The sequence below is a fragment of the Anomaloglossus baeobatrachus genome, chromosome 3 (genome assembly GCF_048569485.1).
Source record: "Anomaloglossus baeobatrachus isolate aAnoBae1 chromosome 3, aAnoBae1.hap1, whole genome shotgun sequence".
Classification (NCBI taxonomy): Eukaryota; Metazoa; Chordata; class Amphibia; order Anura; family Aromobatidae; genus Anomaloglossus; species Anomaloglossus baeobatrachus.
In genome coordinates this window covers 542472107-542496993 of record NC_134355.1, presented here as the reverse complement: position 1 = coordinate 542496993, position 24887 = coordinate 542472107, and the positions used below count along the sequence as shown (strand labels likewise).

Sequence of the window (24887 nt, the reverse complement as noted above, 5' to 3'; positions counted from 1 at the left end):
GACTGCGTGTCCCTCCTTGGTGATTGATGTATGCCACCGCTGTGGAGTTGTCCGACTGAATTCGGATCTGCTTTCCTTCCAGCCACTGCTGGAAGGCTAGAAGGGCAAGCTACACTGCTCTGATTTCCAGAACATGGATCTGAAGGGTGGACTCCTGCTGAGTCCACGTACCCTGAGCCCTGTGGTGGAGAAAAAACTGCTCCCCACCCTGACAGACTCGCGCCTGTCGTGACTACCGCCCAAGACGGTGGTAGGAAGGATCTTCCCTGTGATAATGAGGTGGGAAGAAGCCACCATTGCAGAGAGTCCTTCTGTGAAAAGGAGACTTTCCTGTTCAGGGATGTTGACTTCCCGTCCCATTGGCGGAGAATGTCCCAATAAGAGGACGCAGATGAAACTGCGCAAACGGAACCGCCTCCATTGCCGCCATCATCTTCCCGAGGAAGTGCATGAGGCGTCTTAAGGAGTGCGACTGACCTTGACGGAGAGTCTGCACCCCAGTCTGTAGTGACCGCTGCTTGTCCAGCGGAAGCTTCACTATCGCTGAGAGAGTATGAAACTCCATACCAAGAGACGTTAGTGATTGGGTCGGTGACAGGTTTGACTTTGAGAAGTCGATGATCCACCCGAACGTCTGGAGAGTCTCCAGCACAACATTCAGGCTGAATTGGCATGCCTCTTGAGAGGGTGCCTTGACAAGTAGATCGTCCAAGTAAGGGATCACAGAGTGTCCCTGTGAGTGCAAGACTGCTACCACTGCCGCCATGACCTTGGTGAACACCCGTGGGGTTGTCGCCAGACCGAATGGCAGAGCTACGAACTGAAGATGGTCGTCTCCCATCACAAAACGTAGAAAACATTTGTGCTCTGTAGCAATCGGCACGTGGAGATAAGCATCTTTGATGTCTATTGATGCTAGGAAATATCCTTGAGACATTGAGGCAATGACGGAGCGGAGGGTTTCATCCGGAACCGCCTGGCCTCCACGTGCTTGTTGAGCAGTTTTAGGTCCAGAACGGAACGGAAAGAGCCATCCTTTTTTGGCACCACAACCAGATTGGAGGAAAACCGTGTCTTGTTCCTGAAGAGGAACAGGGATTACCACTCCTTCTGCCTGCAGAAGAGCATCGGCTCGGTGGGGAGGTGGGGACGTTCTGAAGAATCGAGTCGGAGGACGAGAACAGAACTCTGTCCTGTGCACGTGGGCACAATGTCCCTCACCCACCGGTCTGTGACCTGTGGCAGCTAAATGTCGCCAAAGGCGAGCGAGTCTGCCATCAACCGCGGATGCGGAGAGATGAGAGAGCTGAGAGTCATGAGGAGACCGCCTTGGTAGCGGTCCCTACGGCTGCCTTCCTTGGGCGTGATTGAGCCCCCGGAAACTGAGCCCCTCTGAGGATTTTCAGCTCTTTTGGACGAGGGCAATTGGGACCTGCCCGAGCTTGGGAAGGACCGAAACGTCGACTGTCCTTCCAGGACAGCATTAATAGGGTAAGTCGCAATGCAGACATTGCGAGGTTACGGACGCCCCTGCGGCACAAATGTACATATGCTCAAGACCAGCTGTGCAAGGACAGCTGAAAAGCTTAGGGTGCCCATACGGCTGTAAATGCCGGAGCAACCGACACGCTGATAGCCTCATAGACAGACGTCAACCAGAGTCCATCTGTCTGGTATCTTTAAGTGAAGTCCCATCTCCAGTGCAACTATAGCTCTAGCCGCAAGCCTGGAGATTGGAGAATCCACCTTTGGACCCTGGGTCCCGCGCTTGACCACGTTAGGGGGAAAAGGATAACGTGTATCCTTAATACGTTTGGAGAAAACGCTTATCTGGCAAGCGTGGTGTTCCTGGACTGCTTCTCTGAAGTCAGCGTGGCCAGAAAAAAACTCAAAATACGTTTGAGCTACTGAAATGGGACTTCTCCTGCTGTGAAGCTGACTCCTCCGCTGGGGGAGCTGAGGGAGAAAGATCCAACATTCCATTGATGGACGCTATAGGATCATTCCTTATGGCGTCACCATCCGGTGTATCCGGATTGAGAGCGTTGTCAGGATCAAAGTCCTGATGAGCTACGTCTGCCTCATCATACAGAGAGCCTCCTGGGACCCCCCCCGGGGAACCGATTTTATTCCCAATGAGGGTGGCCAGGGAGCAATGATTTGCCCATGGCCTGTCCGGACTGCAAGTCTCTATCCCAATGCAACTCCATCCCTGTCCTTGGACAGGGTTGACAGGTGGTTCCTTTGGCCACGTCTAGTAGAGACCCCGGCTGACCAAGTGCTCCAGGGGAGCATTGCACACAATGGGGTTCAGTGCCGTGGAACAGTGTCACATGCAGTAAAACCAGCATCGAAAGCCTGTGTTGCTTATATGCTGCTGCCGACTAGCCATCTAAGACATAGAGCCAAGAATGGCGACCGTACAATGCAATGTATAGCATACAAGCATAAAGTACAATGAACACTGCAGCACATGCAATACAAGCAGCATAGAAAGCCTGTGCCTTGGCACCCCTGCTCTTCTGCTGCTGTAGACTAGCCATCTAGGGGAATATAGGCCAGAATATCGACCATACAGTGCAATGTATAGCATACAAGCATAAGTACAAATGAACACTGCAACCCCTGCAATACAAGCAGCATAGAAAAAACCTGTGCCTCAGCACCCCTGCTTTTCTGCTGCTGTAGTCTAGTCATTCTAGGCGAAAATAGCCCAGACTAGCGACCGTACAGTGCAGTGTATAGCATACAAGCATAAATACACATGAACACTTCAGTACATGCAATACAAGCAGCATAGAAAGCCTGTGCCTTAGCACCCCCGCTTTCCTGCTGCTGATGTGTCGCCATCTAAGAGGGCATATAGCCAAAAATAGCGACCTATGCAGTATAAGCATAAAAATACAAATGGACAACTGCGGTATTTCGTGGGGTCAGCACTTCAGGTGCCGCTTACCGCCCGCCTATAAGCGGGTGTGTGGTCGCCCTAGTCCTGTGCCTGGTTGCCCAGAGTCCGATCTCTCAGCTCGGACTGCAGGAATGGCCGCCGGCGTCCTTCTCCAGCTCGTGTGAGTAGGGGCGGGCCGTGGGCGTGCCCCCAAGTCAGAGCGGGAAACCGGCGTCCCACAGTGTCCAGTGAGAGGGCTGGAGCATGTAAATAAGGCTCCAGCCCTCGGCGCTGCTGATTGTACAGCATCTCTCCCCTACCCTGATTGACAGGGTGGGGGCGGGAATGAAGCGGAGCTAGGCCGCAAAAGCCGGGGACTGGATTTATAAGCGCCGCCGCCGTAAAAGCGCGGTCGGCGCTAAGTCCCCGGCGCACTACAAGTCCCAGCCGCGCCGCCGCTCCCGGAGCGTCCGGCGCGGTAGTTCCCCATACATAAAGTCACTCAGCTAGGCTGCAGTGACTGTAACCCTTTACTGTCCCCGGCGCACTAGCACACCCAGCAAGTCTGGAGTGTGCTGTGCCTGTGTGTACGGGGACACAGAGTACCTGAATGGTGCAGGGCCATGTCCCTGAACGGTACCCAGCTCCGTATCCAGCAGGTTCAATGGGTCTGTGGATGGAGCCCGGCCTCAGGGCTTTGGGGCCGGTAAGATCCCACTTCCTCAGAGCCCCTCAGGGGGATGTGGAAGGAAAACAGCATGTGGGCTCCAGCCGCCGTACCAGCAATAGGTACCTCAACCTTACAAACCACAAGCGGGGTGAGAAGGGAGCATGCTGGGGGCCCTATATGGGCCCTCTTTTCTTCCATCCGATATAGTCAGCAGCTACTGCTGACTAAACAGTGGAGCTATGCGTGGATGTCTGACCTCCTTCGCACAAAGCAGAAAACTGGTGAGCCAGTGATCCCACTGGGGGTGTATAGCCAGAAGGGGAGGGGCCTTACACTTTTTAGTGTAATGCTTTGTGTGGCCTCCGGAGGCAGTAGCTATACACCCAATCGTCTGGGTCTCCCAATAGAGCGCCGAAGAAAGTACCATTCTATTTTAACCTTATTGACATTCAGGGAAGACACGGATCACATCAAGCCTTTATTTTCCCATCTACTACCAGGAATTCCATTATAAAATATAACCCATTATAAGACAGTTACTATAGTTCTCTCCTCACACTAGGTCAGCACTAGATTTGACTTCATCACTACCATTATTAAAAGTAATTGAAGCCTTTGCATTTTCTTTTGGCGTGATCTATATCTGTAATGTTATGTTGAAAAATCAATAAATAATCAGTTATATAAAAAAAGCAATAGAAGCCAATCCACTATAGTCAGGCAATTTTCTATTTTTTTTTCAATATTTTAAAGCAACATAACATGTGAATATGCAGAATAAAAATAATGTGTTCATACGTCGCTAAGCTTCTCATCCAGCTCCTCATAGAGTGAATGCTTGAGGTAAAACATGAAGCCTTTCCCGTAGTCTTCCTGCGAGTCTTTAGCCCGGATGCGCTCTATCACATCTGACATGGATAAGCCGGACATTTTGTAGTAAGGGAGCGCAAGATGGGAGTTCTTTGTGTCCAGGCTGGAGACCGGAAAAAGAAGGTAAAAATACTAATTACTTAATGGGATGTGGGAAAAAGAGAATTTTGTTTACTTACCGTAAATTCTTTTTCTTATAGTTCCGACATGGGAGACCCAGACCATGGGTGTATAGCTTCTGCCTCCGGAGGACACACAAATTACTACACTAAAAATTGTAGCTCCTCCCTCCTAGCATAATCACCCCCTGGATAACCAAATATAGCCAGTTTAGTGCAAAAGCTGAAGGAGGACATCCACCCACAAGTAGAGATAGAGCAAAACCCGGAACAACCGGAACCTCTGTCTACAACAACAGCCGGTGAAAACACACGGAACAAGAAAACTGCCAACAGGCAACAGGGAGGGTGCTGGGTCTCCCATGTCGGAACTATAAGAAAAAGAATTTACGGTAAGTAAACAAAATTCTCTTTTTCTTCATCGTTCCTTATGGGAGACCCAGACCATGGGACGTTCCAAAGCAGTCCATGGGTGGGAATAAACAGAAAACTGAGAAGTAGGCGAAACCTAACTTCACAAATGGGCGACAGCCGCCTGAAGGATGCGCCTGCCCAAGCTCGCATCTGCCGAAGCATGAGCATGCACTTGGTAGTGCTTCGAAAAGGTATGCAGACTGGACCAAGTGGCAGCCTGACAGACCTGCTGAGCCGTAGCCTGGTGCCTGAAAGCCCAAGAGGCACCGACAGCTCTGGTCGAGTGTGCCTTGATCCCCGGCGGGGGAGGCACTTGAGTACACTGGTAGGCATCGGAAATGGCCGACCTAATCCAGCGAGCTAGGGTCGGCTTAGAAGCCGAGAGGCCCTTACGCTGACCAGTGGTCAGCACAAAGAGAGAGGTGCACCGCCTAAGAGCAGCGGTGCGAGACACATAGATCCGGAGCGCCCGCACCAGATCCAGAGTATGCAACGCTTTTTCAAAGCGATGAACAGGAGCCAGACAAAAGGAAGGCAGGGAAATATCCTGGTTAAGGTGGAAAGGAGATACCACCTTAGGAAGAAAGTCCGGAGACGGACGAAGAACCACCTTGTCTTGGTGAAAAACCAAAAAAGGTGACTCCGAGGAGAGCGCAGCCAAATCAGAGACTCTCCTGAGGGAAGTTATGGCCACTAGAAAGACCACTTTCTGTGAAAGACGAGACAAAGAAACCTCCCTAAGTGGCTCAAAAGGGGGTTTCTGCAAGGCCGTGAGGACCAGATTAAGGTCCCAGGGATCCAGAGGCCGCCGGTAAGGCGGAATGATGTGAGATGCGCCCTGCATGAAGGTGCGCACCTGAGCCAGCCGGGCGATACGCCGCTGGAACAACACTGACAGAGCCGAGACCTGTCCCTTGAGGGAATTGAGGGATAGTCCTAGCTGCAGACCAGACTGCAGGAAGGACAGAAGGGTCGGAAGGGAAAAAGGCCAAGGGGCATGGCCGGAAGAACGACACCAGGACAGGAAAATTCTCCAAGTCCTGTGGTAAATTTTGGCCGAGGAAGACTTCCGAGCCTGAGTCATAGTGGAGATGACTTCGGGAGGAATGCCGGAAGCCGTCAGGATCCAGGACTCAAGAGCCACACCGTCAATCTGAGAGCTGCAGAATTCTGGCGGAAAAACGGACCTTGTGAGAGAAGGTCTGGACGGTCCGGGAGATGCCACGGCACCTCTACGGACAGACGGAGCAGGTCTGGGTACCAAGCTCGCCTGGGCCAGTCTGGAGCAATGAGTATGACCCGACGGCCCTCCATTCTGATCTTGCGCAGGACTCTGGGCAAGAGAACTAGAGGGGGAAACACGTAAGACAGACGGAACTGGGACCAATCCTGAACCAGCGCGTCCGCTGCAAAGGCCTGAGGATCGTGGGAGCGAGCCACGTAAACCGGGACCTTGTTGTGCCGGGATGCCATTAGATCCACTTCCGGAGTTCCCCACTTGCAGCAGATCGACCGGAACACTGCCGGATGCAGAGCCCACTCGCCGTTGTCCACGGTTTGACGGCTGAGATAATCTGCCTCCCAGTTTTCTACGCCTGGGATGTGGACTGCGGATATGGTGGACTTGGAGTCCTCCGTCCACTGAAGGATGCGTTGAACCTCCAACATTGCCAGGCGGCTGCGAGTCCCGCCCTGGTGATTGATGTAGGCAACTGCTGTCGCGTTGTCTGACTGGACTCGAATGTGCTTGCCCGCCAACAGGTGGTGAAAGGCTACGAGAGCTAAGAGCACAGCTCTGATTTCCAGCACATTGATCGAGAGGGCTGATTCGGACGGAGTCCAAGTGCCCTGTGCTCGGTGGTGGAGAAATACTGCTCCCCAGCCGGATAGACTGGCATCCGTGGTGAGGATCACCCAGGATGGGGCCAGGAAGGAGCGTCCCTGAGACAGAGAGAGGGGCCGAAGCCACCACTGAAGAGAGCTCCTGGTCTGTGGCGACAGAGCCACCAACCTGTGCAAGGAAGAAGTCCGCTTGTCCCAACAGCGGAGAATGTCCAGCTGCAGAGGATGCAGATGGAACTGGGCAAAGGGAACCGCTTCCATTGACGCCACCATCTGACCCAGCACCTGCATGAGGTGCCTGATGGAATGACGGCGGGGCCTCAACAGAGAGCGCACCGCCAGATGGAGGGACTGCTGTTTGACTAAGGGCAGCTTGACAAGTGCCCGCAGAGTGTCGAATTGCATCCCTAGGTACGTGAGTTCTTGGGTCGGGGTCAAAGTGGACTTGGGCAGATTGACAAGCCACCCGAATTGAACAAGAGTGGCGAGAGTGAGCGAGACACTCCGCTGACAGTCTGCGCTGGATGAAGCCTTGACAAGAAGGTCGTCCAGGTAAGGAATCACTGCCAACCCTTGGAGGTGCAGAACCGCAACCACTGCTGCTATGACCTTGGTAAATACTCGAGGGGCCGTGGCTAACCCGAAGGGGAGAGCCACGAATTGGGAATGTTCCTCTCCGATTGCAAAACGTAGCCAACGCTGGTGTGAAACTGCAATTGGCACATGCAGATAGGCATCTCTGATGTCGATGGATGCCAGCAAATCTCCTTGGGTCATTGAGGCAATGACTGATCGCAGAGACTCCATGCGAAAGTGCCGCACCTGAACATGCTTGTTGAGAAGCTTGAGATCCAGGATGGGCCGGAAGGAACCGTTTTTGGGGACTAGGAAGAGATTTGAGTAAAAACCTCTGAACCGCTCCCTGGCGGGAACCGGTACAATCACTCCGCTGGCCTGCAAGGATGCCACGGCCTGAGAGAAGGCGGCGGCCTTGGAGCAGGAGGGAGTTGAGAGAAAAAATCTGTTTGGCGGGCTGGAAGAGAACTCTATCCTGTAGCCGTGGGAGATGATATCCCGCACCCACTGATTGGAGACGTGTTGAAACCACACGTCGCCAAAGTGGGAGAGCCTGCCACCGACCAAGGACGTTGCTGGCTCGGCCAGATAGTCAAGAGGAGGCTGCCTTGGTGGCAGCAGCTCCTGCGGACTTTTGTGGACGCGGCTTCTTGCGCCAGGTGGGCTTCTGGTCCTTGGCAGAGTTAGTGGACGAGGCCGAGGGCTTAGAGGACGACCAGTTATAGGAACGAAAGGAACGAAACCTCGACTGGTTCCTGCCCTGGACAGGTTTCCTGGTTTTAGTCTGTGGCAAGGAAGTACTCTTCCCGCCAGTAGCCTCCTTAATTATTTCATCCAGTTGTTCACCGAACAGCCTGGACCCAGCAAATTGGAGACCAGCAAGGTACTTCTTTGATGAAGCATCTGCCCTCCACTGTCGAAGCCACAAGATCCTGCGGATAGCGAGGGAATTAGCGGAGGCCACCGCAGTGCGGTGAGAGGCCTCCAGCATGGCAGACATGGCGTAGGCTGAAAAGGCTGAAGCCTGGGAAGTTAAGGCAACCAATTCAGGCATAGAGTCCCTAGTGAGGGAATGCATCTCCTCTAGGGAAGCAGAGATGGCTTTGAGAGCCCACACTGCTGCAAAGGATGGGGAGAACGAGGCCCCTGCCGCCTCATAGACAGACTTGGCCAGGAGGTCAACCTGGCGGTCAGTGGGATCCTTAAGTGAGGTGCCATCAGCCACAGATACAACTGTCCGGGCTGAGAGTCTAGACACCGGAGGGTCTACCTTTGGTGAGTGAGCCCACTCCTTGACCACCTCTGGTGGAAAAGGATAACGGTCGTCAGAACCACGCTTTGGGAAGCGTTTGTCAGGACAGGCTCTGGGCTTGGACACAGTGGTTTGAAAACTGGAGTGGTTAAAGAACACACTCCTTGTTCTCTTAGGCAAGGTAAACTGGTGCTTTTCTGCCAGAGAGGGTTGCTCCTCTGATACTGGCGGATTGAGGTCCAGTACAGAATTAATGGACGCAATCAAATCACTCACATCTGCATCACCCTCGGTCAGATCAATGGGGCACATGGAGGTAGCGTCCGAGCCCCCAGTAAAGATATCCTCCTCGTCCTGCGGGTCGGCTCGTGAATCGGAGCCGCGGGACGAGGAAGGAGAGGGATCCCTGCGTCTCCTCTTAGGAGGACGGGGTCTGGGAGCAGATGAAGAATCCTCTGTGAGCTCTGCAGAGCGAGCCGAAGCAGCAGAGGCGCCCTGAAAAGGGGCCTGATGCAAGGTTAGCAGAGTCCGGGACAGCTGTCCCATGGAGTCGGCGAAGGACTGGGAGATAGATTTAGAAAACACTTCTACCCAAGCCGGGGGTTCAGCCACCGGGGCCGGAGCAGCCGGAGGGACCACTGGGGAGACTCCAGGCTGAGGCACCACCATGTTAGAGCAGGCATCACAATGTGGATATGTGCTCGGTTCAGGCAGTACGAGCTTACATGCAGTGCATATTGAGTACAGCCTTGCAGCCTTGCTCCTAGTGTGAGACATGCTGCTGAGGTGGAGGCTCTGCAGTAAAGAACACACTCCTTCAGAATGACCCCCAGAGAGTGTATAAGAAAGTCCACAACCAGAGGTTGTGGCTTACCAGACCGTTTTGTGTGCCCTCCGGATCCCACAGCTCGGACCCTCAGACAGGTTGCAGAGATGCAGCAGCCAGCGCCGATCAGTGTGAGAACGCTGATAAAATGGCGCCGGAGTGAGGAGGGGGGGCGGGGCCTAGTCCAAGAGCGGGAACCGGAGGGCCAAGGGGATATACAGGGGAGGGGAACCTCTCCTCAGAGAGGAGTGTCCTTCCCTGAGCTGAACGGCCGGTGGGCGGCGCCGCACTGTCCCTCTGCATGACTGACATGCAGGGGCAGTGAAAACGAAACTAGGCCGCAGCAGATGCCGGGGCCTAAATTTTACAATGCGGCCGGCGCTCAGGCACCCTCGGCGCGGTTCTCTGGTGAAAACCGGAGAACCGGCCGGAAATGTCACAAATGGTACAAAACACGCTCTCCCCAACATTAAAGTACAAGGGACCCCCCTGACAATAACTTCTCAATACTTAGCTTGTGAGACGCAGGGCCAGGTCCCTGAGGGATGAGTGCTCCGTCCGGCAGGGTCCTGAAAGGGCTGCGGATGGAGACCGGTCTCCTGCAAAGCAGTGAGAACCGTGCTGGCTCCCACTTCAATCCAGAGCCCGAGGGATGGTGAAGGAGCGCGGCATGTAAGGCTCCAGCCTTGAAATCAACCTTAACAACATCGCCGACACAGTGGGGTGAGAAGGGACATGCCGGGGGTCCAGGCTTGGACCCGCTTTTCTTCAAACTCTTTAAAATCAAAATCAGATGAGAATGCATGAATGTGGATGTGTGCCTCCTGAACACAAAGCATTGAACTGGCTATATTTGGTTATCCAGGGGGTGTATATGCTAGGAGGGAGGAGCTACACTTTTTAGTGTAGTACTTTGTGTGTCCTCCGGAGGCAGAAGCTATACACCCATGGTCTGGGTCTCCCATAAGGAACGATGAAGAAATAAACTATTATGTTATGAAACTACATCCATCCACAATGAAAAAATAATGGTTCATTAGTTTCAAAATGGTTGTGACAACCAAGTCATAAAGGGGTTGAGTATAGACCAGAAAAACTGATGGCTGAAGAAGACATCAAGGTCAGACTGCCACACGTAACACTGACTCTCATAATGAAGGGATAGTTAACTGATGTAGAGTTCACATTTTTCTTCTTAAACCAGCACAGTGTCGTTCTTATCCCCCAGCCCTGAGGAGAAATGCTAGATATACCCAATTGCATGTATAAAGCCATCTGAGCAATGTGGCATCATTGGACCATCTATTCAACCCCTTCCTGACATGATAAGTCAGGTCCAGTAGTACAGAGCTGACTCAGGAGTCTAACAGCAGTGAATAGTAGTGTGCACTGACCGCTGCTGCCAATCTCTGACATTGGCACTGAAAAAGCGCAATCATATTGTGACCGTTCTGGAGTATTTCAAATCCCCACCCCCCACCATGATCCCAGGGTCCCTCTGAAAACCCCGAATGCCACCATCTTTGTACTGGCAGATCACTTCTTTTATATATTGCTGTATATTGTACAAACTCTCAGAGATTGCAGGTTTAGGTCCCATAGGAGGATAAAAAAAAAAAAAAAAAAAGGAAATTTGGCACTGCAGCAAACAAAAGTTTGAGCTATAAAAATCTGTAAAATTAGCCCATACGATAATCGCCATAAGAAAATAAATAACTAAATAAATAAATCGAAACCCCAGAATTGCTGTTTCTTAGTTACTAGATCTGCTGCCAAAAATGCAAATAAAGAAGGGAATTTTGTTACTTACCGTAAATTCCTTTTCTTCTAGCTCCTATTGGGAGACCCAGACGATTGGGTGTATAGCTACTGCCTCCGGAGGCCACACAAAGCATTACACTAAAAAGTGTAAGGCCCCTCCCCTTCTGGCTATACACCCCCAGTGGGATCACTGGCTCACCAGTTTTAGTGCAAAAGCAAGAAGGAGGAAAGCCAATAACTGGTTAAACAAATTCACTCCGAGTAACATCGGAGAACTGAAAAACCGTTCAACATAAACAACATGTGTACCCGAAAAAACCCAAAAATCCCGAAGGACAACAGGGCGGGTGCTGGGTCTCCCAATAGGAGCTAGAAGAAAAGGAATTTACGGTAAGTAACAAAATTCCCTTCTTCTTCGTCGCTCCATTGGGAGACCCAGACGATTGGGACGTCCAAAAGCTGTCCCTGGGTGGGTAAATTAATACCTCAAGTTAGAGCTGCAAAACAGCTCTCCCCTACGAGGAGGCAACCGCCGCCTGCAGGACTCTTCTACCTAGGCTGGCGTCTGCCGAAGCATAGGTATGCACCTGATAATGTTTGGTGAAAGTGTGCAGACTCGACCAGGTAGCTGCCTGGCACACCTGTTGAGCCGTAGCCTGGTGTCGTAATGCCCAGGACGCACCCACGGCTCTGGTAGAATGGGCCTTCAGCCCTGATGGAACCGGAAGCCCAGCAGAACGGTAGGCTTCAAGAATTGGTTCTTTGATCCATCGAGCCAGGGTGGCTTTGGAAGCCTGCGACCCTTTGCGCTTACCAGCGACAAGGACAAAGAGTGCATCGGAACGGCGCAGGGGCGCCGTGCGGGAAATGTAGATTCTGAGTGCTCTCACCAGATCTAACAAATGTAAATTCATCTCATACCGATGAACTGCATGAGGACAAAAAGAAGGCAAAGAGATATCCTGATTAAGATGAAAAGAGGATACCACCTTCGGGAGAAACTCCTGAATGGGGCGCAGCACTACCTTGTCCTGGTGGAAGACCAGGAAAGGAGCCTTGGATGACAGCGCTGCTAGCTCAGACACTCTCCGAAGAGATGTGATCGCTACCAGTAAAGCCACTTTCTGTGATAGTCTAGAAAGTGAAACCTCCCTCAGAGGCTCGAAGGGCGGCTTCTGGAGGGCAACTAGTACCCTGTTCAGATCCCATGGATCTAACGGCCGCTTGTACGGGGGTACAATATGACAAACCCCCTGCAGGAACGTGCGCACCTTAGGAAGCCGTGCTAGACGCTTTTGAAAAAAGACGGATAGCGCCGAGACTTGCCCTTTAAGGGAGCCGAGCGACAAACCTTTTTCTAACCCAGATTGCAGGAAAGAAAGAAAGGTAGGCAATGCCAAAGGCCAGGGAGACACTCCCTGAGCAGAGCACCAGGATAAGAATATCTTCCACGTTCTGTGGTAGATCTTAGCGGACGTGGGCTTCCTAGCCTGTCTCATGGTGGCAACGACCCCTTGGGATAATCCTGAAGACCCTAGGATCCAGGACTCAATGGCCACACAGTCAGGTTCAGGGCCGCAGAATTCCGATGGAAAAACGGCCCTTGGGACAGTAAGTCTGGTCGGTCTGGTAGTGCCGACGGTTGGCCGACCGTGAGATGCCACAGATCCGGATACCACGCCCTCCTTGGCCAGTCTGGGGCGACGAGTATGACGCGGCTGCAGTCGGATCTGATCTTGCGTAGCACTCTGGGCAAGAGTGCGAGAGGTGGAAACACATAAGGGAGCCGGAACTGCGACCAATCTTGCACTAAGGCGTCTGCCGCCAGAGTTCTGTGATCGCGAGACCGTGCTATGAAGGTTGGGACCTTGTTGTTGTGCCTGGACGCCATTAGGTCGACGTCCGGCCTTCCCCAGCGGCTACAGATTTCCTGAAACACGTCCGGGTGAAGGGACCATTCCCCTGCGTCCATGCCCTGGCGGCTGAGGAAGTCTGCTTCCCAGTTTTCTACGCCGGGGATGTGAACTGCGGATACGGTGGAGGCCGTGGCTTCCACCCACGTCAGAATCCGCCGGACTTCCTGGAAGGCTTGCCGACTGCGTGTCCCTCCTTGGTGATTGATGTATGTCACCGCTGTGGAGTTGTCCGACTGAATTCGGATCTGCTTTCCTTCCAGCCACTGCTGGAAGGCTAGTAGGGCAAGATACACTGCTCTGATTTCCAGAACATGGATCGGAAGGGTGGACTCCTGCTGAGTCCACGTACCCTGAGCCCTGTGGTGGAGAAAAAACTGCTCCCCACCCTGACAGACTCGCGTCTGTCGTGACTACCGCCCAAGACGGTGGTAGGAAGGATCTTCCCTGTGATAATGAGGTGGGAAGAAGCCACCATTGCAGAGAGTCCTTCCGAAAAGGATACTTTCCTGTTCAGGGATGTTGACTTCCCGTCCCATTGGCGGAGAATGTCCCAATAAGAGGACGCAGATGAAACTGCGCAAACGGAACCGCCTCCATTGCCGCCACCCTCTTCCCGAGGAAGTGCATGAGGCGTCTTAAGGAGTGCGACTGACCTTGACGGAGAGTCTGCACCCCAGTCTGTAGTGACCGCTGCTTGTTCAGCGGAAGCTTCACTAGCGCTGACAGGGTATGAAAACTCCATGCCAAGATACGTTAGTGATTGGGTCGGTGACAGGTTTGACTTTGAAAAGTCGATGGTCCACCCGAACGTCTGGAGAGTCTCCAGCACAACATTCAGGCTGAGTTGGCATGCCTCTTGAGAGGGTGCCTTGACAAGTAGATCGTCCAAGTAAGGGATCACAGAGTGTCCCTGTGAGTGCAAGACTGCTACCACTGCCGCCATGACCTTGGTGAACACCCGTGGGGTTGTCGCCAGACCGAATGGCAGAGCTACGAACTGAAGATGGTCGTCTCCCATCACGAAACGTAGAAAACATTGGTGCTCTGTAGCAATCGGCACGTGGAGATAAGCATCTTTGATGTCTATTGATGCTAGGAAATATCCTTGAGACATTGAGGCAATGACGGAGCGGAGGGTTTCATCCGGAACCGCCTGGCCTCCACGTGCTTGTTGAGCAGTTTTAGGTCCAGAACGGAACGGAAAGAGCCATCCTTTTTTGGCACCACAACCAGATTGGAGGAAAACCGTGTCTTGTTCCTGAAGAGGAACAGGGAGTACCACTCCTTATGCCTGCAGAAGAGCATCGGCTCGGTGGTGAGGTGGGGACGTTCTGAAGAATCGAGTCGGAGGACGAGAACAGAACTCTGTCCTGTTTACGTGGGCACAATGTCTCTCACCCACCGGTCTGTGACCTGTGGCAGCTAAATGTCGCCAAAGGCGAGCGAGTCTGCCATCAACCGCGGATGCGGAGAGATGAGAGAGCTGAGAGTCATGAGGAGACCGCCTTGGTAGCGGTTCCTCCGGCTGCCTTCCTTGGGCGTGAATGAGCCCCCGGAAACTGAGCCCCTCTGAGGCTTTTCAGCTCTTCTGGGCGAGGACAATTGGGACCTGCCCGAGCTTGGGAAGGACCGAAACCTCGACTGTCCTTCCAGGACAGCATTAATAGGGTAAGTCGCAATGCAGACATTGCGAGGTTACGGACGCCCCTGCGGCACAAATGTACATATGCTCAAGACCAGCTGTGCAAGAACAGCTGAAAAACTTAGGGTGCCCATACGGCTGTAAATGCCGGAGCAACCGACACGCCGATAGCCTCATAGACAGATTTCAACCAGAGTCCATCTGTCTGGCATCTTTAAGTGAAGTCCCATCTCCACTGCAACTATAGCTCTAGCCGCAAGCCTGGAGATTGGAGAATCCACCTTTGGACCCTGGGTCCCGCGCTTGACCACGTCAGGGGGAAAAGGATAACGTGTATCGTTAATACGTTTGGAGAAAACGCTTATCTGGTAAGCGTGGTGTTCCTGGACTGCTTCTCTGAAGTCAGCGTGGCCAGAAAAATACTCAATATACGTTTGAGCTACTGAAATGGGACTTCTCCTGCTGTGAAGCTGACTCCTCCGCTGGGGGAGCTGAGGGAGAAAGATCCAACATTCCATTGATGGACGCTATAGGATCATTCCTTATGGCGTCACCATCCGGTGTATCCGGATTGAGAGCGTTGTCAGGATCAAAGTCCTGATGAGCTACGTCTGCCTCATCATACAGAGAGCCTCCTGGGACCCCCCCCCCGGAGCACCGATTTTATTCCCAATGAGGGTGGCCAGGGAGCAATGATCCAGATTGCCCATGGCCTGTCCGGACTGCAAGTCTCTATCCCATTGCAACTCCATCCCTGTCCTTGGACAGGGTTGACAGGTGGTTCCTTTGGCCACGTCTAGTAGAGACCCCAGCTGACCAAGTGCTCCAGGGGAGCATTGCACACAATGGGGTTCAGTGCCGTGGAACAGTATCACATGCAGTAAAAACAGCATCGAAAGCCTGTGTTGCTTATATGCTGCTGCCGACTAGCCATCTAGGACATAGAGCCAATAATGGCGACCGTACAATGCAATGTATAGCATACAAGCATAAAGTACAATGAACACTGCAGCACATGCAATACAAGCAGCATAGAAAGCCTGTGCCTTGGCACCCCTGTTTTTCTGCTGCTGTAGTCTAGTCATTCTAGGCGAAAATAGCCCAGACTAGCGACCGTACAGTGCAGTGCATAGCATACAAGCATAAATACACATGAACACTTCAGTACGTGCAATACAAGCAGCATAGAAAGCCTGTGCCTTAGCACCCCTGCTTTCCTGCTGCTGATGTGTCGCCATCTAAGAGGGCATATAGCCAAAGATAGCGACCTATGCAGTGTAAGCATAAAAATACAAATGGACAACTGCGGTATTTAGTGGGGTCAGCACTTCAGGTGCCGCTTACCGCCCGCCTATAAGCGGGTGTGTGGTCGCCCTAGTCCTGTGCCTGGTTGCCCAGAGTCCGATCTCTCAGCTCGGACTGCAGGAATGGCTGCCGGCGTCTTCTCCAGCTCGTGTGAGTAGGGGCGGGTCGTGGGCGTGCCCCCAAGTCAGAGCGGGAAACCGGCGTCCCACAGTGTCCAGTGAGAGGGCTGGAGCATGTAAATAAGGCTCCAGCCCTCGGCGCTGCTGATTGTACAGCGTCTCTCCCCTACCCTGATTGACAGGGTGGGGGCGGGAACGAAGCGGAGCTAGGCCGCAAAAGCCGGGGACTGGATTTATAAGCGCCGCCGCCGTAAAAGCGCGGTCGGCGCTAAGTCCCCGGCGCACTACAAGTCCCAGCCGCGCCGCCGCTCCCGAGCGTCCGGCGCGGTAGTTTCCCATACATAAAGTCACTCAGCTAGGCTGCAGTGACTGTAACCCTTTACTGTCCCCGGCGCACTAGCACACCCAGCAAGTCTGGAGTGTGCTGTGCCTGTGTGTACGGGGACACAGAGTACCTGAATGGTGCAGGGCCTTGTCCCTGAACGGCACTCCCGCTCCACATCCAGCAGGTTCAATGGGTCTGTGGATGGAGCCCGGCCTCAGGGCTTTGGGGCCGGTAAGATCCCACTTCCTCAGAGCCCCTCAGGGGGATGTGGAAGGAAAACAGCATGTGGGCTCCAGCCTCCGTACCAGCAATAGGTACCTCAACCTTACAAACCACCAGCGGGGTGAGAAGGGAGCATGCTGGGGGCCCTATATGGGCCCACTTTTCTTCCATCCGACATAGTCAGCACTGCTGACTAAACAGTGGAGCTATGCGTGGATGTCTGACCTCCTTCGCACAAAGCAGAAAAACTGGTGAGCCAGTGATCCCACTGGGGGTGTATAGCCAGAAGGGGAGGGGCCTTACACTTTTTAGTGTAATGCTTTGTGTGGCCTCCGGAGGCAGTAGCTATACACCCAATCGTCTGGGTCTCCCAATGGAGCGACGAAGAAAAGCAATTAAAGAATATAAAACAATTATGGGTCACAATAGAAATATGAATTCCCCATGCAAAAAGAAGCCATCACACAGTGTCATGGATGGAAAAGCAACGGATCTCTAAAACACAAGACAGAATTTACATTTTTATTAAAGATCTGAAGAAAAAAGTAAGAAAAAAAATAAAAAAACAAAGCACTATAATGCTGCGTGCCCACAATCCGGGTCCACAGTGTTTTGGACGCAGCGTGTTTCCACTGTGTCCAAAACAGTGCATTGTACAGTACAAGCACAGTGAACGTGATTTATAGAAATCCCATGCCCACTGTGCTTGTGTTTCCCGCAGTGAAAATTGACATGCGGTGCAGCTTTCCGAGCCGCAGCATGGCAATTCTGCAAATGTTCTCTGCAGGGAGCAGACAGCGAGAGACCACAACTGTCCAAGCCCAGATCGTGCGTACAAGCAGCTGCGGTCACCTGCGGAGTAGATTTGTGGCCCTGCAGGTTAGGACCTGCTGCATCCAGGAGGCAGCGGCACATACCCTAAAGGTTTGATATCGCTATAATTGTACTGCCAGATCATTTTTATTGCACACAATGAACACCATTAAAAAAATAAAAAAAAAAAATATTGATAGAATTGAATTTTTTGTTTTTCTTTTTTCTACCAATGTACCCCATTTGCTATTTTTTTCCCCTCAGTTTTCAGCACATTATATGGTAAAGTGAACTACACCTCGTCCAGCATAAAACAAGCGGTCCTGAGGATTGGATGCAAAGGAAAAAAAAAAAGTTACATCTCTTGGAAAAAATAATAACTAGCAAGTAACTTCCATTTCGGCCAGGGTCACACGAGCAGATGAATCAGACGAGTGCAATGCAACAAAATCTCACATTGCTCTCTGACCAGTGTTATTCAATGAGGCAGAGGAAATCTGTGATTTTTATCACATGCCGAATCGACATGAAAAAAAAATAGAAGCATACTGCTATAGACCCGCAACACACATCCGTGTAATTTGTGCGTGTGCGGTACGTATTTGCACGTACCGGAGACACGTACACACGGAGACCCATGTTATTCAATGGTAGATGGCACACGTACGTAAAATCACACGGAACGTGTGTCCGTGTGGTAAGTACGTGTGTGCGCTTTTCAACACGGACGACATGTCCGTTTTTGGCCGGCAGCACGCAGGCACGGACCCGCTTTAGTCTATGGGTCCGTGCCTGAACGGACCGCACACGGATTATGTCCGTGTTCAGCACGTATCGTCCGTGTCCGTATTTCATCACAAAATCTGAAACACTTGTTACCAATCTATCAGGTCAATAGAAAGCAAACAACAACACCAGGATCTCATGATGAATGATTAAAATCGTTAATTGGGTAAGAATGCGGGCCTTTAAAAACGGACAGCACACGTACGTATTTTTTGTCAATACGGACATTCAACACGCACACACGGCTCGCATACGCCATCACACGGATGCCATACGTACCGGAGAAACGCCCCTAAAAAACGGAACACGGAAGCGAAAAACAGACCGTAAGACACGTACTTTTTTTTGCGGAAGTGTGTTTTAGGCCATAGGCAGTGTATCTCGAATCACGTGCACCCATACAAGTCTATGGGTGTGTATAAAATATCGGACTGCCCTGATGTCTTCTGAGCGCAGCTTGATATATGCAATAGAGAACTTGATCTCTCCGTCTTTTCTGCACCTGTGCTCCGGATTCTTCCATGTGAAAGAATTGGAGCACAGTTAATGACCACGAGCTCTCACTCGCAGCAGAGTTTGAGCTGAGTGTCATTAGCGTATTGCATAGGATGCTATACACTCCTCTGACCCTGGTCTTATTGTCCTTTCAAAGAGGTTGTCCACTACTTAAAGGGAACCTGTCATCAGAAATTTAGCTTTAAACCTAAAAGTTTCCCCCTCTGCAGCTCCTGGGCTGCATTCTAGCAAGGTTCCTGTACTTTTTGTGGCCCCTTTTAAACCAAATTAAATACTTTATAAACTTGTACCTTTTGCTATGTAAATTTTGTAAATCGTCCATGGTGGCGGGCTCTCTGCTGACCGTTGCTGTTCCTCCAGCAGATTTACACCGCCCCCCAACGCTGAATTTCATATCTCAGGACGCCGCCCCTGGTCCCGCGCATGCGCTGTGCGACTGTAGCGGGACTGTGCACTGTGTGCACGTGTGACCGCTGGTGACGTTTTGCGCAGGCACGAGGTTATGGGCGGCGCTGAGAGTGTCATCAGCAAGTGCCGCCCATAACCTCGTGACCGCACTTTCCCCTCTTCCTCCAGCGTTCTGCGCAAGCGCTTGCTGGCCAGATGACCCGACGTCACCTCTTTCCCATCTTGCCCTGCTGCAGGGGATGGGAAGGAGGTGACGTCGGGTCATTTGGCCGGCGAGCGCTTGCTCAGAACGCTGGAGGCAGTGGGGGAAAGCGCGTCCACGAGATTATGGGCGGCACTTGCGATGCAATCACAGCGCCGCCCATAATCTCGTGTTTGTGACACACGTCACCAGCGATCCTGGCGTGGGCGGCACCTCGGGCGCAGTGGGCGGCGTCCTGATGGATGAAATGGAGCGTAGAGGGACGGCGTCAATGTGCTGGAGGAACAGCAACGGTCAGCAGAGAGCCCGCCCCCATGGACGATTTACAAAATTTACATAGCAAAAGGTACAAGTTTATAAAGTATTTAATTTGGTTTAAAAGGGGCCACAAAAAGTACAGGAACCTTGCTAGAATGCAGCCCAGGAGCTGCAGAAGGGGAAAGTTTTAGGTTTCCAGCTAAATTTCTGATGACAGGTTCCCTTTAAACATTGATGACCTATCATTAGGATAGCTCATCAATGTCTGACACCCGGCACCACCGTCGACCAGCTGTTCTTAGCATCGGCAGCAGGTGGCTGGACATGCTCAGTTCTGGGGCTGCTCCGTCTTGTGATAGTGGCCACAGCTGGGCACTGCACATCCACCTCTCATTCAAATAAATGACTCTGGAACTAGCATTTTCTTCTGTCTGCTGCCTATCGGCTGGGGTGCCGGATCTTGGTCGATCAGAAATTTATGACCTATCCTAAAAATAGGTGATGAATGTTTAAGCAGTGGTCAACTTCTAACTTCACATCTCCGAATGCTCACCTACTGAAGCAATCTCCCAAGTACGCACAGCTCTCTCTGAATGCCGCCATCAGCTCCTTCTGGTCTTCAGGATCCACCAAATTTGGGTTTAATAATGCTGCTCTCAGCAAGAGGTGAGCTTCACTCAGGAGGTGAATACTGCCATGGGTCTTCACAGTCTCGTATCTCTTGCTGTATTCTACCTGGTAATGGCAGCAGATAAAATAGATGACCATGAGAATTTCAGTTTAGCATCTAATCAAACATTGCCCAGAAAGAAGGGAATTTTGTTTACTTACCGTAAATTCCTTTTCTTCTAGCTCCTATTGGGAGACCCAGACAATTGACAATTGGGTGTATAGCTTCTGCCTCCGGAGGCCACACAAAGTATTACACTTTAAAAAGTGTAACCCCTCCCCTCTGCCTATACACCCTCCCGTGGATCACGGGCTCCTCGGTTTTGGTGCAAAAGCAGGAAGGAGAAAACTTATAAATTGGTCTAGGGTAAATGCAATCCGAAGGATGTTCGGAGAACTGCAAACCATGAACCAAAAAAACAATTCAACATGAACAACATGTGTACACAAAAAAACAACCAGCCCGAAGGGTACAGGGGCGGGTGCTGGGTCTCCCAATAGGAGCTAGAAGAAAAGGAATTTACGGTAAGTAAACAAAATTCCCTTCTTCTTTGTCGCTCCATTGGGAGACCCAGACAATTGGGACGTCCAAGAGCAGTCCCTGGGTGGGTAAAAGAATACCTCAATAAAAAGAGCCGAAAAAACGGCCCCCTCTTACAGGTGGGCAACCGCCGCCTGAAGGACTCGCCTACCTAGACTGGCGTCTGCCGAAGCATAGGTATGCACTTGATAGTGTTTCGTGAAAGTGTACAGACTAGACCACGTAGCTGCCTGACACACCTGCTGAGCCGTAGCCCGGTGCCGCAATGCCCAGGACGCACCCACGGCTCTGGGAGAATGGGCTTTTAGCCCTGAAGGAAGCGGAAGCCCAGAAGAACGGTAGGCTTCGAGAATCGGTTCCTTGATCCACCGAGCCAAGGTTGACTTGGAAGCCTGCGAGCCCTTACGCTGGCCAGCGACAAGGACAAAGAGCGCATCTGAACGACGCAGGGGCGCTGTGCGAGACACGTAGAGCCGGAGTGCTCTCACAAGATCCAAAGAGTGCAAATCCTTTTCACACTGGTGAATTGGATTAGGGCAAAATGAAGGCAAGGAGATATCCTGATTGAGATGAAAAGGGGATACCACCTTAGGGAGAAATTCCGGGACCGGACGCAGAACCACCTTATCCTGGTGAAACACCAGGAAGGGGGCTTTGCATGACAGCGCTGCTAGCTCAGACAGACACTCTCCGAAGTGATGTGACTGCCACTAGGAAGGCCACCTTCTGCGAAAGACGTGATAGAGAGACATCCCGCAGCGGCTCGAAAGGTGGTTTCTGAAGAGCCGTTAGCACCCTGTTAAGATCCCAGGGTTCCAGCGGACGCTTGTAAGGTGGGTCTATGTGGCAAACTCCCTGCAGGAACGTGCGGACCTGCGGAAGCCTGGCTAGGCGCTTTTGAAAAAACACGGAGAGCGCCGATACTTGGCCCTTTAGAGAGCCAAGTGACAAACCCTTGTCCATTCCGGATTGAAGGAATGAAAGAAAAGTGGGTAAGGTAAACGGCCATGGAGTAAAACCGTTATTAGCGCACCAGGATAGGAAGATTTGCCAAGACCTATAATAGATCTTGGCGGACGTAGGCTTCCTGGCCTGTCTCATGGTGGCAATGACATCCTGAGATAACCCTGAAGACGCTAGGAGCCAGGACTCAATGGCCACACAGTCAGGTTGAGGGCCACAGAATTCAGATGGAAAAACGGGCCTTGTGACAGCAAGTCTGGGCGGTCTGGAAGCGCCCACGGTTGACCCACCGTGAGATGCCACAGATCCGGGTACCACGACCGCCTCGGCCAGTCTGGAGCGACGAGAATGGCGCGACGGCAGTTGGACCTGATCTTGCGTAACACTCTGGGCAGCATCGCCAGAGGAGGAAACACATAAGGCAGTCGAAACTGCGACCAATCCTGAACTAACGCGTCCGCCGCCAGAGCTCTGTGATCCTGAGACCGTGCCATGAATGCCGGGACTTTGTTGTTGTGCCGTGACGCCATGAGATCGACGTCCGGCGTTCCCCAGCAGCGACAGATCTCTCGAAACACGTCTGGGTGCAGAGACCATTCCCCCGCGTCCATGCCCTGACGACTGAGAAAATCTGCTTCCCAGTTTTCTACGCCCGGGATGTGAACTGCGGAGATGGTGGAAGCTGTGGCTTCCACCCACTGCAGAATCCGTCGGACTTCCTGGAAGGCTTGACGACTGCGAGTGCCGCCTTGGTGGTTGATGTATGCGACGGCAGTGGCGTTGTCCGACTGGATCCGGATCTGCCTGCCCTCCAGCCACCGATGAAAGGCCAATAGAGCTAGATACATTGCCCTTATCTCCAGAATATTGATCTGAAGGGATGACTCTATCGGAGTCCAGGTTCCCTGAGCCCTGTGGTGGAGAAAAACCGCCCCCCCGCCCTGACAGGCTCGCGTCCGTGGTGACCACAGCCCAGGTGGGGGGTAGGAAGGATTTTCCCTGCGACAGAGAGTTGGGAAGGAGCCACCACTGAAGTGACGTCTTGGTTGCAAGGGAAAGAGAGACGTTCCTGTCGAGGGAAGTCGACCTCCTGTCCCATTTGCGGAGAATGTCCCACTGGAGTGGCCGCAGATGGAATTGCGCGAAGGGCACTGCCTCCATCGCTGCCACCATCTTCCCCAGGAAGTGCATGAGGCGCCTTAAGGGGTGTGTCTGACTCCGAAGAAGGGATTGCACCCCTGCCTGCAGAGAAAGCTGTTTGTCGCTCGGAAGCTTGACTAACGCTTGCTGGGTATGAAACTCCATCCCAAGGTACGTCTGTGATTGGGTCGGTGTCAACTTGGATTTCGGGAAGTTGATGATCCACCCGAACCGCTGGAGAGTCGCCAGAGCGACAGATAGATTTTGTTGACACGCCACCCGAGACGGGGCCCTGACTAGGAGATCGTCCAAGTAGGGAATCACCGAGTGGCCCTGAGAATGCAGGACCGCCACAACGGATGCCATGACTTTGGTGAAAACCCGTGGTGCTGTCGCCAAGCCGAAAGGCAATGCCACGAACTGGAGGTGTTCGTTCCCGATGGCGAAACGCAGGAAACGTTGATGCTCGGGTGCGATCGGTACATGGAGATAAGCATCCTTGATGTCGATCGATGCTAGGAAGTCTCCTTGTGACATTGAGGCGATGACCAAGCGGAGAGATTCCATCCGGAACCATCTGGTTCTCACATGTCTGTTGAGTAGCTTGAGGTCCAGAACGGGACGGAATGACCCGTCCTTTTTTGGCACCACAAACAAGTTGGAGTAAAATCCGCGACCACGTTCCTGAAGGGGAACGGGGATCACAACTCCTTCCATCTTTAGAGCGGCTACTGCCTGAAAAAGTGCGTCGGCCTGAGCGGGGGGCGGAGAGGTTCTGAAGAAGCGAGCCGCAGGACGAGAGCTGAACTCTATCCTGTAACCATGAGACAGAATGTCTCTCACCCATCGGTCTTGAACATGTGGCCACCAGGCGTTGGCGTCTGCCGCGTGTACGTTTGGGGAACCGAAACTGGTGTTTCTCCTGCTGAGACGCCGACTCCTCTACAGGAGGAGGCGGGGGAGAGAGATCTAACACCTGGTTGGACGAGATAAGATCATTTACTAAGGCATCCCCCTCAGGTGTATCAAGGTTAAGGGCGACGTCAGGGTCAGAGCCCTGAGCTGCGACGTCCGCCTCGTCCTCCAGAGAGTCCTCAAGCTGGGATCCCGAGCAGCGAGAGGAAGTCGGGGAAGAGTCCCAGCGAGGCCGCTTAGCCGGTCTAGGACTACGGTCCGGGCAGGAGTCTTCCGCCTGAGACCGAGGGGCCAACCTATGAGCGCGCTGTGACGCGGACCGAGAGGGGCCTGGAGGCGACGAGCCAACAGGGGCCGGGGCCTGTGAAAGGTCCGGTCTGGACTGCAAAGCCTCTAGCAGCTTAGAAGACCATTTGTCCATAGACTGTGCAATGGATTGAGAAAGTGACTCAGAGAGTTTCTCAGCAAAAGAGGCGAACTCTGTCCCTGCAGCCTGGTCAGGGGGAGCAGGGGGGTCTACATGAGCCGAGGGACCCACCAGTGTCCGAGGCTCCGGCTGAGCAAGCGAAACAGGGGTCGAGCATTGCTCACAGTGAGGGTAGGTGGAACCCGCAGGTAACATAGCCCCACAAGAGGTACAGGCCGCAAAAAAACCCTGTGCTTTAGCAGCTTTGCTCCTAAGACGACATGCTGTTGTCTCCTAGGAGAGAGATCACTGAGGGTATATGGGAAAGGGGTATACAGCCCACCGAACAGATAGATATAGATATATATGCACCCTAGGGGGACCAGCACCGGTTGACCGGTGTGGCTTACCGACCGCTAACGAGCGGAGTGAGTCCTCCAGATTCCCTGCCTTGGATCCCCCGGAGCTGCAGAGCTGTTCACTGAGAATCCTCCACCGGCAGAATGCCAAAAAATGGCTGCCGG

At 52.6% G+C, this 24887-nt stretch overlaps 1 protein-coding gene across 3 annotated transcripts in view; it reads right to left on the bottom strand.

The window, feature by feature from the left end:
- The window catches only part of HPS3 (HPS3 biogenesis of lysosomal organelles complex 2 subunit 1), a 136836-nt gene that overhangs the window by 51959 nt on the left and 59990 nt on the right, over nt 1-24887 (bottom strand). For all 3 annotated transcript variants that reach the window (XM_075340806.1, XM_075340805.1, XM_075340804.1), the window contains exons 9-10: nt 20283-20464; nt 4356-4530 (exon numbers count right to left, since the gene is read on the bottom strand). In XM_075340806.1, the coding sequence (XP_075196921.1) occupies nt 4356-4530; nt 20283-20464 (357 nt within the window). The remainder of the gene's footprint in view (nt 1-4355; nt 4531-20282; nt 20465-24887) is intronic.